The sequence below is a fragment of the Papio anubis genome, chromosome 10 (genome assembly GCF_008728515.1).
Source record: "Papio anubis isolate 15944 chromosome 10, Panubis1.0, whole genome shotgun sequence".
Taxonomy (NCBI): domain Eukaryota; kingdom Metazoa; phylum Chordata; class Mammalia; order Primates; family Cercopithecidae; genus Papio; species Papio anubis.
The window spans coordinates 73,363,371-73,378,452 of NC_044985.1; the positions used below are offsets into that span (position 1 = coordinate 73,363,371).

General features: G+C 38.5%; 2 protein-coding genes and 1 long non-coding RNA gene across 6 annotated transcripts; 2 read left to right on the forward strand and 1 right to left on the reverse strand.

Annotated features, from left to right (window-relative positions):
- Positions 1 to 440: 440 nt before the first annotated feature.
- On the reverse strand, positions 441 to 2,787 carry LOC103876384. The gene is made up of 3 exons (XR_635602.4): positions 2,186 to 2,787; positions 1,993 to 2,104; positions 441 to 1,869 (listed from the first exon to the last, which is right to left on the reverse strand). It is a non-coding gene; the product is annotated as an uncharacterized LOC103876384 (long non-coding RNA).
- Positions 2,788 to 4,878: 2,091 nt separating this feature from the next.
- Positions 4,879 to 14,432, forward strand: ASNSD1 (asparagine synthetase domain containing 1). 3 transcript variants are annotated; one of them, XM_003907723.3, is made up of 6 exons: positions 4,900 to 5,089; positions 7,375 to 7,428; positions 8,865 to 8,940; positions 9,502 to 11,057; positions 11,343 to 11,524; positions 14,037 to 14,432. In XM_003907723.3, exons 4-6 carry the CDS (start codon positions 9,594 to 9,596, stop codon positions 14,320 to 14,322), a joined length of 1,932 nt encoding a protein of 643 aa, XP_003907772.1. In that variant the 5' UTR covers positions 4,900 to 5,089; positions 7,375 to 7,428; positions 8,865 to 8,940; positions 9,502 to 9,593; the 3' UTR covers positions 14,323 to 14,432. The 3 variants fall into 3 exon arrangements, with proteins under 3 accessions (XP_017802202.1, XP_003907772.1, XP_009180850.1); XM_009182586.4 differs by having other exon boundaries at positions 5,026 to 5,089; positions 8,911 to 8,940; XM_017946713.3 differs by lacking the exon at positions 7,375 to 7,428 and having other exon boundaries at positions 4,879 to 5,089.
- Positions 4,884 to 9,867, forward strand: ASDURF (ASNSD1 upstream reading frame). Of its 2 annotated transcripts, none has more exons than XM_031651409.1 (4): positions 4,884 to 5,089; positions 7,375 to 7,428; positions 8,865 to 8,940; positions 9,502 to 9,867. In XM_031651409.1, the coding sequence occupies exons 1-4, from the start codon at positions 5,000 to 5,002 to the stop codon at positions 9,570 to 9,572; spliced, it is 291 nt and encodes a 96-aa protein (XP_031507269.1). In that variant the 5' UTR covers positions 4,884 to 4,999; the 3' UTR covers positions 9,573 to 9,867. The 2 variants fall into 2 exon arrangements, with proteins under 2 accessions (XP_031507269.1, XP_031507270.1); XM_031651410.1 differs by having other exon boundaries at positions 8,911 to 8,940.
- Positions 14,433 to 15,082: the final 650 nt, after the last annotated feature.

Genomic DNA, 15,082 nt, shown 5'->3' on the forward strand with positions numbered 1-15,082 from the left:
GGGATTAGGTTAACTTATGAGCACTTTTTATAAAAAATTATAATTTTAGAATTAAAAACAGCAAAGCATAAACAGTAGAGAAAAAATTGAGATAGTGTAGAGTTCAGAAACCCTTATCATTCTAAGAGAGTTTATCACTCCAAAAAAGGACTATAAAAGATTATACTGGGCCAGAAGTGGTGACTCACACCTGTAATCCCAGCACTTTAGGAGGCCAGAGCAGGTGAATCACTTGAGGTCAGGAGTTCGAGAGCAGCCTGGCCAATATGGTGAAACCCTGTCTCTATTAAAAATACAAAAAATTAGCCGGGCGTGGTGACACATGCCTGTAATCCCAGCTACTCAGGAGGCCGAGGCACGAGAATAGCTTGAACCTGGGAGGCGGAGGTTGCAGTGAGCTGAGATCACACCACTGCACTCCAGCCTGGGCAATGGAGCAACACTCTGTCTCAAAACAAACAAACAAACAAACAAACAAACAAACACAAAGCAACAACAGCAACAAAGATTATACTGGTTTCAGATAGCTGGTTTCAGGTGGATTTAGTTTCTAGCAAGAGTATCCCTTTCCTATGGATTCCTTTCTGGTTCTTCCTCTAATAGGTAACCTTCCTTATGTATAACAAGGGATATAATAGTCTGGTTACTATGCTTAGGAAATTCATTAAATATTTTATGACCTTCAAGAAAATAAAATTTATGAATGATAGAATTCCTGAATGGAATAAATGGAAAAAAAAAAAAATGATCCAGGGTCTTGTGAGTCTTGTGGTAAAAATTTTCAAGCCCAGATAACTAAGCTTTCTCTAAATAGTTCAACTAAGATACTTTAAACCGTATACCTTGTAGAAAAAAACCCAGTTATTGATTTGAATTCACAAAGAACTCTACCTACATGTGTTTTGTCTTCAGTAACTTGACTCTAAGTAAAATCACTACTCGTTCAAATATTAGTGCCAGTGGTACAATAATATTGTCTGGTTCTTGGAACAAAATAGTCTGCCAAGTTCTAACCGCTCAACTTCCCTCCTACCCTTTCAATTCCTCCCCTCTCCCTGTTACCTTTGCACATTCCTCCTTCTGCAAAAGCCATCCTGTGCCCTTTCTTTCAAGGGACTTCGATCACAGTGGCAGCCACACCTATGATTATAACATGAAACCAGCAGGAAGTATGGCCTTAAGAATTTAATCTCAACTTCCATTAGAAAATAATTGGAAACTCAGATACATAAACATGTGTTGTTTTGTTTTGTTTTACTAGGACAAGCCAACAACCATAGCATGGCAATGGTTCTACAACCAAAACAACTGAACCTACAAGCAAACACGGGTGAACTGAGCTCACTTGCTTGCTTTCACTGTGGTAGCAATAGTATTTTCCTAATTGTGAAGACCCCAACACAGAGTTACATGTGGTCACAAACAGATATTAATTAATCATTTGGTAAAACTTTATTATTGCTAACGATCAGAAGTAGGGCAAAAACACTTGAGCTGTGAAGAGCTCTGCATTATAGTGAAGGCATTGTATGAAGAAAAACATCATCTGAATACATAAACAATTATCACTAATATATCAGTTAGGCTTTATTTGTCCCTATTGCTTCACTCAGGTGGAAATACTTCCACATGTTTTTAAAGCATCTAAATTCAAATTCAGTAACAATAAATGCTTCATCATTATTTGCAACTCATCTGATAGTAAACATTTCATAACTATTTTATTTAATGGGACCAGCCATGTACTGTGACCTAAATCACAGACTATTACATTTAATTTTGTTTCTTCAATAATGTAGACCAAAATGTTTCAAGCATGTCCTCAGTCTTTGGGAAAGAGGTGGACAGTGGCACTCATATGGAAGAGTTCTAGAAGAAGCCAAGATAATTTCGATTAACCTTTTTTGTAGCTGTCAGACTATGTGAAGATACAACAGGCTTGGGCAGCATATAAAGCATCTTTCATTGGTGTCATTCACAAACCACACTGACCTCTAGATTGTAAAACAGAACTATCAACAGCGAAATCTTCAAATCCAACTGGCAGGAGAGCAGTGGATTGGAAGGAAGACCAATATGCTTAGATGAGGGGTACATGAGGCACCTGGGCAGAAAATTTTAAGAGCACTTACTGCAGGACCCTGAGAGTCAGTGCATCTTCAAATTTGCACCCTACCACACTCACCACATCTTAGGTTTCTGCCCTGCACAAGAGCTCCAAAGTGAAGTTGGCTGCAAGAGCCAGGGAGGACTGATGTCCACATTCCACAGCTTTGAAGCAAAGCTTGAGAACCAGCCTTATCTCAAGTAAAAAGGATTTACTAATCTCTAGACCAGTACTTTGGAGACTCTGCCATTTCCCTTGAGAGACCAAGACCAGCCTGGTGTGCTTTGTTACTAGGGCAACAAAGCATTCTCCCTGCATTCTCCCCACAAAGACTTTATGTTAAGGATCCAGTAGTTCCTTTCCCAGATCCTAGAGCTCTGCTGGAAAACATCAGTCCAATATCTCAGGTCCTGTCACCTTCTGAAATCACCTATTTAGACTGTGATATTAACTCTCCCTTGACTTCTCCCCCTTGGTCCTACAGCCTACCTTACTTCCCCCATCTACTACAATAGAAGGTGGGGCACAAAGAAGACCAATATCCTAGGATGCTCAGTCTCTTCAGCTTTACAGATAAGCCTCACTATTACCTCTAAACAAAGTGGAAGCCAGTCCTGGCAGCTCACCTATAATCCCAGCATCTTGGAAGGCTGAGGCGGGCAGATAGCTGGAAGCCAGGACTTTTGAGACCAGCCTGGCCAACATACTACCATACCCCATCTCTAACAAAAATACAAAAATCAGTTGGTGGCACACACTTGTAATCCCAGGTACTTGGGAAACTGAGGCAGGAGAATAGCTTGAATCCAGAAGGCAGAGGTTGCAGTGAGCAGAGACTGTACCACTGCACTCCAGTCGGGGCAACAGAGAAAGACTCTGTCTCAAAACAACAACAACAATGACAACAACAATTACAACAACAAAGTGAAGTGATACTTCACTTTGGAGCTTTTTCCTAAACTTGGATTCTTAAAATGTTTCTAAACTAGTGGTTTTGTAAGAACTTTTTTCCTTAAAAATCTGGCACATTTAAAATATTGGAAATTCTGGGCTTTTAAAAATATTGGGATTATATCAGTGCTTATTTATCTCTATAAACTAGTCAGAACAGAGGCCCTTTAATTAGAGATATTATAGTGGGATTTATTAATACACTCCAGAAGTAGGGAAATATTTTATATTCACCCAGGGAGACATAAAGTCTGTTCTAAGTTAGACACACACAGACACATAGAGAGGTTATTGCTTCTGTTTTACAACTTCAGTCTCAGGTCAAAAGTAAACAAAAACCACAAAAATTCACCAGCTCTTCTGCTTGAGCGGCCTTTATGTTAAAACAAACAAACAAAACCTCACCAACCCACATCTCAAATAGCTGTCCTCCTTCCCTCTCAGTGGACACAAAGGTAATTAATTAATTTGAGCTCACCAACGATAAACAAAAAGACTTACAAACTGGTGTCTCTTTCGCCTCTCTTATTTATTTATTTGAACGCCTGGCCTCAAGCAATCCTCCCACCTCAGCCCCTAGTGATTGAGATTATAGGTTTGAGCCACTGCACCTATCTACCTCTCTACCAATAAAGACTAGACGTCCATCATCCAACAGATACCACCAAATGGTTAGACCACAAAACCAAACTCCCAATCATTGCTGCTATCAATGCATCAGTAATGTATAAGTTATACCTGAATAACTTATCAGGAATGTACAAATCAGAAACAAAAACAAAATTCTAAAAATCAATTAAGAAGGAAAAATATATAACCACTTCGGATTTCTCTAAGAGCAAATAAAAAACATGCCTGGACTTAAACAACCCATGATGTATACATTTCTGTATCCACTTGGGCATCTCTGTGGAACCTTAAGATTTCCAATAATATAGTATAATTCTCAAAAACCTAAAATCATGTCTTTAATGTGAACATAAAACAAATACATGTCAAAGTTTTATTGAACTCATTAGTTAGTGAGGGAACCGATAAGACTTTAAAACCAATACAGAATATTAGAGAAGCTAGGCATATATTAATAAAGAAATGTTAGGACACAATTGCAGGGTTAGAGACAAAGCTGACTAATGTGTTACAGAACAATACATCATAACCTGTGTTGGTATCTGGTACACCAAAAAAATCATTTGCATCTCTACCAAACCAAAATCTCTACCAAAGTTAACCTTTGCCCCTAGAGAATTGTAAAACAGCCCAGTCAAGTCAATATAATAAAGTCAAGTTCAGAGCAGCACTGAAAGAACATCCAGTAAATAAATCTCTTTTGCCTATTTCCAAGTTTTAGTCATTTTTTTCCACGGAAGTGAGATATTGCAAATATTGCAGGGGACATAGACATACTAAAAAACTACGAATTCATCTGAAATTCATACTGTATTTTATCCGGCAACCCTAACCACGAGTTAACCAAAACTTTACCAAGTCTGTATAGTTCTGTTGCCAACACAGTATCTCCTATGTTCCTCAACTTCATCTTTCCCTAGATAATACATATTATATTAAGAGCTATTTCTATTGCACGGCTATTCTTTACATTTACCACTGGAGGGCGCACATAACTCGTAGTATACTAGATAAGACGTCATGAAGAAACCACCTGAGCGTTTCTGCATCTCAACCACTAGAGGCCAGTACAGGAACCTCAGATTTTGCAACCAGACTGTTCACTCACGCCCTAAGCAGCCACGCGCAGGCGCGAAACTCCTCCCCAGGCCAGACACGGCCTGCGCATGCGTTCAAGTGAGCGCGCAGACGCTGTTGGTAAAACTCGCGGGAAAAGAAAGGGTGCGCGCGGCTGGAAGCGCGCATGCGCGGTGACTATTGCTCTAGGCTCCTTCAGGGCCGACCGTACTGCGTTTCTTGCGGTGGGTGGAAATGCCCAACCGAGGGACGCGCCCAGAGGACAGCCCTGTGCTGATCCCCACCGACAATTCGACCCCACACAAGGAGGATCTTAGCAGCAAGGTGAGTGTCAGACGCAATGAAAGGCTCCTGGACTCGGGACTGGGCGCCACAGGACCCTAAAGTTGGTCCGCAGGGGGCAGCGTGGGGCCTGCCCGGGCCTCGGCTTTGCCCTGCTACTTTGCTCTTTTTATTCTTAGCACTTGACAGCTACAGTTAGTCCTTTTATTTTCTGAAAACAGTTGCGAAAAGGGAGATATTGAAATTTGCCCCGAGACACGACCCAGGTGGCAGCGGGGCGGAGTTCTGGTTGGGTGTTTTTAAACTTTGGGAAATACTGCCCACCCCAAATCTGTTCCATCGCAGATATTCTGCATCCGGTTAACCATGCCAGCAACCTGGGATCCATCCTTGACGCCCATCATGGAAGCCTATTAGTTCTACCTTTGAAACTCATTTCAAATATGTCCCTTTGTCACCGTGAACACTTACCACCCCAAATAAGCCACCGTCATCTGCCATCGGGACCCCCGCCCCCCCCCCCCCCCCCCCCCGCAAGGGCTTCCTAACTGGTCTCTCCTCATCCACCTGTTAGCTGCTGCTTCTCCGTTAACCAAAGCAATGGTCCTAAAACACGCATTGGGTTGTCACTGTTATACCAAAAAGGGGGAGGGAGGAAGCCAATATAATATAAGCCTTAACTGCCATAAACAAACAAAACCTTTAAAGATAAATGGGGATGGGGAGGGTTATAGCCCTTCAGGTATTACATGTCCTAGATTCTACTTTGGTTCTGTCCCAAACTTGCAATGACATCTGGGCAAGTCTCTTTAATCTTTTTGTATCAGTTACCTTCTTTGAAGTAAAGTGAAATGTACACCTGTCATTCCTAAAATGGGAAAGCCCTGTACAAACGTTAAGTCTCAAAGAATGTTTACAAATTCGGCCTTGGAATTCAACCTCATTACTACAGCTCTGCCAACTGGGGAGACAGAAAGGTGCACACTCATGGGAATTGGGGGTGAATTTTCAAAAGACACACAGTCCATTCTGATTACCACCATTGCAAGCCCCTTACGCATACTGGTGGATACAAATCCCTGAGGTGTGTGAGGTAGCACAAATATTATAAAAGCTGCTTTTAGAGGCTCGTGTGATACTATGTAATTAGTCGTGTTCACAAAATAAATAGTTAAAGAGTTAAAAAGAAACTTAGTTTTCACTTAGTTGAGCCCTCCCCTACAAATAAATGAAGCCCAGGTCAGCACTGTGGCCCAGGCCGGTAGTCCCAGATACTCGGAGGCTAAGATGTGAGAATCACCTGAGCCCGGGAAAATCGAGGCTGCAGTGAGCCGTCACCGCGCCATTGCACTCCAGCCTGGGTAACAGATCAAGACCCTGTTTGAAAAAAAAAGAAAACCAGTTCAACAGTGCCAGCTCCATGCTAGCCATTGAGCTAAAAAGGGAAAAATACAAAGATGGAACATGATAGGTCTTACTGTCCCCAAATAAGGCATTGCTTGATTTGAATGTGTTTGACTGCACTGCTTAGTACATAAAATCATGAAAATATTGAAAAAAGTAACCCACCCCTCATTCAATTTGCTGGTTTTTTTCCCCCCATCTAAATCACAGCTTAATTGAAAGACTGGAATTCCTTTTGGTGTGTATCATATATGTATGTGTGTGTGTGTATATATATATTTTTTTTTTCTTTTTTGAGATAGAGTTTCGCTCTTCTTGCCCAGGCTAGAGTGCAATGGCGCAATCTTGGCTCACCGCAGCCTCTGCCTCCCAGGTTCAAGCAATTCCCCTGCCTCAACCTCCTGAGTAGCTGGGATTACAGGCATGCGACACTATGCTTGGCTAATTTTGTATTTTTAGTGGAGATGGGGTTTCTCCATGTTGGTCAGGCTGGTCTCGAACTGCCGACCTCAGGTGATCCACCTGCCTTGGCCTCCCGAAGTGCTGGGATTACAGGCATGAGCCACCGTGCTGGGTCTGGTGTATATCATATATTTTTAATAAAAGGTATAAACCTTGTTGAGTAACTGTAGTCTTTGGCATGATTGCTGGTTACGAACACCAAATCCCCTGTCTGATCTTAATGGGTTACCTAACATTTTGCAAGTCTAATCACTGTTTTTTCTCCTCCAACTTTTCCCCAACTGGACCCCCACACAGACTGCTGTTGAAGATAATCTGTATATTCACGAACTGCCCATTTGGAAAACCAGTACATCATAGCCCCTTATCCCATCTCTAATTTTAAAACAACCCCTTAAGGGATTCTCATTGAACATACTTTGAAAACATCTAGCTTAAGGAGTTTTTCTTTATTTCAATAGATTAAAGAACAAAAAATTGTGGTGGATGAACTTTCTAACCTTAAGAAGAATAGGGTGAGTTATTATAGGAATTCTGAATAACAAATATGTGGGAGATTTATTTATGTTAACTATATATTAAAGTTATAAGAATTATATATGATATTTAATCATACTTTAATAAAATGTATAGTATTTCAGCATCTTTTTAAATTGCAAGTGTCTAGATTCTTTTTTAGATCTCATAGTTGAAGATGTCTTTTTTCTATCATATGCTATTCACATTGCATTTGCAACAAATGATACTAGTTGTATTTTGGTATCTTGGAGCTGTAATCACTGATGATGTTTATTTTATACCCTGAATTTGGTGTTTTCTTTTGATACAAACAAACTTTATATTGAGATGAGAAGAAACTTTTCTTTCAAATGAATGTGGATAATTATTGAACAAAAAAAGATACATTGCTTCCCCTCCCTCCAAAAAATTTTTACATAGATTTTTATAAATGTGTAACATGGTTATTTAATGCCATTTCCATTAATATAAACAAGCAAGCTACTGCTTTGTGTATAGTTTCAGTGTCAAATTACATTTTAACATTCAGGAACAAATGAGTTTGAGCTCTTAAAAGTATTTTAAAGATTATGTAATAACTGACTGATTAGATATTTCTGATGTTGTCACTTATGGAATATTAGAAGTTGAAGCACACAAAAAAATTAGCTGGGTGCCTGCCTGTACTTCCAGCTACTCGGGAGGCCGAGGCACAAGAATCTCTTGAACCTGGGAGGCAGAGGTTGCAGTGAACTGAGCGCATCACTGCACTCCAGCCTAGGCGACAGAGCAGGACTCCATCTCAAAAAAAAAAAAAAAAAAAAAAAAATTGAGGCAGAATTAATACAGACTTTCTCTAGAGGGCAAATTGGCAGAAAGTCTCAACAACTCAAACTATAACACTTTGACCCAGCAGTTCCATTTATAGTAGTTGATACTTAGGAGAGAATCATGGGAGTGCACGAAGATTTAGTTACAAAGATATTCATCACAACGTTGATTTACAATAGCAAAGAGTTGGTAGCACTTTAAATGTTTAGTATTTGAAGCGAGCAAATAAACTGTAATATATTATACCTGTATAGCAGTAGGTATAATTTGGTCGCCGTAGCTTGCTTTGCCATTTTTGTGTTCTTGTAAAATAACACTTACTGATAAGAAAAAGTGTTCTCAATATATTGCTCATTGATAAAAGCATAAATCTGCAGGTACAGTAAGAACATTTTTTGTTAAAATGGTATATGGAGAGAAAATAGTTTCATTTCAGTAGTAGCACTTTCTGGTAGTTGGGCAATGGATGACTTTTATTTGTGTTTTTGCTTATCTGTGTTTGCTAAAGTATAGTACTAAATATATATTACTGAAGTTCAAGAATTAGTGATAATAGGGTTAAGGATTTTAACATCTACTTTTTAGATCAAAATTTGATTTTAGCCTAAATTATGTTTTCCAGAAAGTATATAGGCAGCAACAGAACAGCAATATATTCTTTCTTGCAGACCGAACAGAAATGCTATCTGAGAGCAAAAGTAAGTTTTTTCTTTTTTGTGGCTTTTGGGGGGTGCCTAAATTATACTCATCTGAATGTTAAAATATATATCAAAAGATTAATGCAGCAGTTTGGTTTTCTTCAAGTTAGCCTTCCAAAGATGAGTCAACAGTTAAAAAAAAAAAAAATATATATATATATATATATCATAATATGTGTTAGAAAGCAATAGTTATTAACATGTGCTTTAGAGTTTCAAACAGGTCTAAGTATGACAAACAATTACCACTTTCTACCTTTGTGACTTTGGGTGAAATACTTTAAGCCTCCAAGGTATTGTGGGATCTAAATAAGATGCTGTGTAAAAAGTGCTTAGCCAAGTGCTTGGGCCAAAATGAGCACTCGGCAAAACAGAAGCTATTTTTGTAAAAGATAAACATTCTTTGTTAGTAGCCTGTTGTTAATTATCATTGGCACTGGCACAGTGTGTGTGTTTATATGGTTTGATTTTGGTAAACAGCTTGTTTTGCCCTCTGAATTGCTAGGTAAAAGTCCAAGAATTTTTATGTTATTTAATATTTATTCTCCTTCCCTGCAACAGGTATATTGGATGAACTGAAAAAAGAATACCAAGAAATAGAAAACTTAGAGAAGACCAAAATCAAGAAATAGTCAACCTAATTTCACGTAACAATGTGTGGCATTTGTTGTTCTGTAAACTTTTCTGCTGAGCATTTCAGTCAAGATTTAAAAGAGGACTTACTATATAATCTTAAACAGCGGGGACCCAATAGTAGTAAACAATTGTTCAAGTCTGATGTTAACTACCAGTGTTTATTTTCTGGTCACGTCCTACACTTGAGGGGTGTTTTGACTACCCAGCCTGTGGAAGATGAAAGAGGCAATGTGTTTCTGTGGAATGGAGAAATTTTTAGTGGAATAAAGGTTGAAGCTGAAGAGAATGATACTCAAATTTTGTTTAATTATCTTTCCTCCTGTAAGAATGAATCTGAGATTTTGTCACTTTTCTCAGAAGTGCAAGGTCCCTGGTCATTTATATATTATCAAGCATCTAGTCATTATTTATGGTTTGGTAGGGATTTTTTTGGTCGCCGTAGCTTGCTTTGGCATTTTAGTAATTTGGGCAAGAGTTTCTGCCTCTCTTCAGTTGGCACCCAAACATCTGGATTGGCAAATCAGTGGCAAGAAGTTCCAGCATCTGGACTTTTCCGAATTGATCTTAAGTCTACTGCCATTTCCAGATGCATTATTTTACAACTGTATCCTTGGAAATATATTTCTAGGGAGAATATTATTGAAGAAAATGTTAATAGCCTGAGTCAAATTTCAGCAGACTTACCAGCATTTGTATCCGTGGTAGCAAATGAAGCCAAACTGTATCTTGAAAAACCTGTTGTTCCTTTAAATATGATGTTGCCACAAGCTGCATTGGAGACTCATTGCAGTAATATTTCCAATGTGCCACCTACAAGAGAGACACTTCAGGTCTTTCTTACTGATGTACACATAAAGGAAGTAATTCAGCAGTTCATTGATGTCTTGAGTGTAGCAGTCAAGAAACGTGTCTTGTGTTTACCTAGGGGTGAAAACCTGACAGCAAATGAAGTTTCGAAAATGTGTGATAGGAAAGCAAATGTTGCAATCCTGTTTTCTGGGGGCATTGATTCCATGGTTATTGCAACCCTTGCTGACCGTCATATTCCTTTAGATGAACCAATTGATCTTCTTAATGTAGCTTTCATAGCTGAAGAAAAGACCATGCCAACTAGCTTTAACAAAGAAAGGAATAAACAGAAAAATAAATGTGAAATATCTTCTGAAGAGTTCTCTAAAGATGATGCTGCTGCTGATGACGACAGTCCTGATAAACATGTCAGTGTACCAGATAGAATCACAGGAAGGGCGGGACTAAAGGAACTAAAAGCTGTTAGCCCTTCCCGAATTTGGAATTTTGTTGAAATTAATGTTTCTATGGAAGAACTGCAGAAATTAAGAAGGACTCGAATATGTCACTTAATTCAGCCGTTGGATACAGTTTTGGATGATAGCATTGGCTGTGCAGTCTGGTTTGCTTCTAGAGGAATTGGTTGGTTAGTGGCCCAAGATGGAGTGAAATCCTATCACAGCAGTGCAAAGGTATGACACAGTGTTTCTTCTGATAATTTCTGAGACCTATTTTTGACCCTTAAAGCTTGTAGCATTTTGATTGTAAGAATATAGCATATTTTAGTTGCATTTAAACTACAACACAACATATGTGACTTCTTTAGAATTGGATATATTTTACTATTTTCTGTCTTTATCTTGTTTTTCTCCTAAAGTGTTATCTTTAGGTTTGCAATTTTTAAGCTTTTCTTTTATCTTGTTTTCTTTACTGTGTGGTTGATAACATTTTTATATGGATTTCTTTAAACCACATAGGTAGTTCTCACTGGAATTGGTGCAGATGAGCAACTTGCAGGTTATTCTCGTCATCGTGTCCGCTTTCAGTCACATGGGCTGGAAGGATTGAATAAGGAAATAATGATGGAACTGGGTCGAATTTCTTCTAGAAATCTTGGTCGTGATGACAGAGTTATTGGTGATCATGGAAAAGAAGCAAGGTAATTCTAATCATTTGAGTGTTGTTACGGTATTTTTATAAAAACAGCAGAGTTTAAATGGAGACTTTTAAGTTTGTTTTCTCTTTGGAGACTGTTCAGATGAATAACAGCAGCAATAATAGCTTGGCTTTATATTATAAACACAGTCAGAAACAGAGCTGGGAAGAGCCAGGAGAGCAGTTATTTTCTAGAACTCATTCTCTAAGAAATGTCTAAGAAATGTATTTTCAGTAATTTTCAAAGGTAACATAATGACAGAATTGTTTTTAAGACTATAGTGAAAAAGACTGTTGAAGTAGGCCAGGCATGGTGGCTCACACCTGTCATCCCAGCACTTTGGGAGGCCAAGGCGGGTGGATCACCTGAGGACAGGAGTTCAAGACCAGCCTGGTAAACATGGTGAAACCCCACCTCTACTAAAAATACAAAAAAAATGAGCTGATCGTGGTGCCACATGCCTGTAGTTCAGCTACTCGGAAGGCTGAGAATGGCTTGAACCCGGGAGGTGGAGGTTGCAGTGAGCCCAGATCACGCCACTGCTCTCCAGCCTGGGAGACAGTGTGAGACTCCGTTTCCAAATAAAAGACTGTCAAAGTAAAACTGAGATAGTGAAATACTAAGATAAGGTATTTAGAGGGTTTTGTTCAGCTTTTAATGTTTGCTTTTCTCCCAGGAAGGGCATAAGCCCCACCTGCAAGCCTTCTTCTCCGATGTTATAGAAACTGGCTTTGTCTCTGTAGACATTTCTGTATGTACAGATCCATACTGATTTGAAGGTAGTCCTCACACTGGATATTCCTCTGCCACATGTTTTTGAACACAATTTAGTCACATATTGCAGATTACCTAAAACCTTCAGAGAAACCAAGGCACTTTCATGTATCTATTCTTGCTTTTCAGGTTTATTTTTACCTATATCATATTTCTGAAGGTAGTGAACAAGTACAGTATTTGAATAAAACTTTCTAAGACATTAAGTAAGGATAAAGGAAGATGTGACATTTAGTTATAAAGAGCAAAAATCCATTCAAGTAGGCTAATTGATTCAAGTAGGTAGTTTATTACAAGGGTACAAGCATCCAAGAATAGGAAGTCCAAGTAAGCTCCCTGAGAATTAAACATACTACAGTTTCTCTCTCTCTTTCTCTCTCTCAGACTTCATTGTTTCTTGTCTCTACTTCAGTCTTTTCCTCTTTCCACTGACTTGTAGCTGCCTTTACACAGTTGTCCTTCTTAAGTTTCTGGTCCTAGCCCATGTAAAAGTTTGGCTACTATGTCATTATTCTATCATAATTTTCCAGATTTCACTATAAAGTGATAACTAATACCATAATAAAGTCCATAAACTGTTAAACTGTTTTCTCTTTGAAGGACGTGAGAGAGAAGGAGGTAGAAATTCAGTATGTTATTTCAGCTAGGTCATAGAGAAGGGAATTTGTCTAGTAAAAGCACCTACTTATGAAAGTATTATATTATGCTCAAATAAAAATGCATATGAAGAATGTTTAAAGCAGCTAATACAGAATTGTGATATAACAAATATAGTGGCTAGATCTAAATAATTTGTTATGTATCTTGACGTACATATTAACAGTAGTGTGTTGATTTGATTCTCTAATTAAATTTGCTTTTGCAACTCATTCATTTTTATTTAATATTCCAGATAACAAATGTCTTTGCCCTTTCCAATCTCTTAACCTACACTAAGATGTAATAAAACGGAAACACTAGTGTAACTGTACTGCATGTGGAGATGTGGGATGGTGGGTGTTAAAGTATTTTAAACAGAAAAAGAACAGAATTTTGTAGAAATTGGGGAAGCAAAAGGGCAGAAAGTTATTTTTTTAATCTAATATTTTGTTTCTAGGTCATCCCAGAATTTAGGGGGAAAAAATCTAGTATTTTGTTCTGTTACAGTAATTTATCACCATTTAATTGGTTTAAGTATAATTAAATAATTTTGATTAACAAAATTTTACTGTAAGTGTTTTGCAGGTTCAGGCTGTGGAGCCCTTCTACATTGGTTCCATATCCCTAAAGTGTCATTTCTTTCGTTGTGATAAAGATCAGACACAGATTGAATAGTTAGTTAAGATCATGCTTGTAGGCCAGGTATAGTGGCTCACACCTGTATTCCTAGCACTTTGGGAGGCCAAAGCAGGTGGATCACTTGAGTTCAGGAGTCCGAGACCAGCCTGGGCAACGTGGCGAAATCTCATCTCTACCAAAAATACAAAGATTAGCTGGGTGTGGTAGTGCTTGCCTAGGTGGAAAAAAAAAAAAATCATGTTTGTTTTCAAGGCCTCCACAAAGATACCTTGTAAGACAATTTGAAACTATTTCTGGACACAGTAAGCCTAATTTATTTATTGAGACTTAGACTATTTTGTAGTATATGTCATATGTTATGAAACACTTAGTTTGATTACATTTTAGCTATAAAACTGTATAAATCAAAGCAGGTTGATTTTATTTTTACATAGTGGTTATATTATTTATCTGTTTATTTTAGATTTCCTTTCCTGGATGAAAATGTTGTCTCCTTTCTAAATTCTCTACCAATTTGGGAAAAAGCAAACTTGACTTTACCCCGAGGGATTGGTGAAAAACTACTTTTACGCCTTGCAGCTGTGGAACTTGGTCTTACAGCCTCTGCTCTTCTGCCCAAACGGGCCATGCAATTTGGATCAAGAATTGCAAAAATGGAAAAAAATAATGAAAAGGCATCTGATAAATGTGGACGGCTCCAAATCATTTCCTTAGAAAATCTTTCTATTCAAAAGGAGACTAAATTGTAATGTGATTCACAGTGTAACAATATAAAAATACGTTTTTATATAATTACTTATATAAAAGTAAGATACTCTGCTGCTTTATTATTGTATAATAATAGTAGTTTTAAAGTTCATTTGGTTGAATTTTCATTTTTTCCTGTTACAGAACTCCTAAAACCATGGAATTTCCTTAGTGATAGGGAGTATCTTTTGTTATTCGTAATAAGCCCCTTTTGATCACACCTGAGTTTATGCTAATGCGGTGACTTAGAGTGAGGTCTCTAAATAGCCTTTAATACTTGCAGCTTGGGAGGCCAAAGCAGAGGGATCTCTTAAGTCCAGGAGTTTGAGACCAGCTTGGGCAACATGATGAAACCCCATCTCTACCAAAAAAAAAAAAAAGTACAGAAAATGAACTGGGCATGGAAGCATGTGCCTCCCTACTCGGGAGGCAGAGGTGGGAGGATCACTTGAACCCAGGAAGTGGAGGCTGCAGTGAGGCTAGGATCACACCGCTGCACTCCAGCCTGGGTGACAGTGAAACCCTGTCTCTAAAAAAATAAATAAATAAAAAATAAAAATCAAGAGATTAGAAAAGTTGGAATTTCATCCCCACCCACCCTCCTCTGGGAGGGAGAGTGTTGCTGAACGTTAAGGTCTATTAAACTCTATAAAAACTGTGGAACAAGATTTGATGAGCCTCTGGTTTGCTGAACATGTGGAGGTGCTGGGAGTGTGGCATGCCCAGAGAGGACATGGAGGCTCCCTCTCACTGTAATATTTT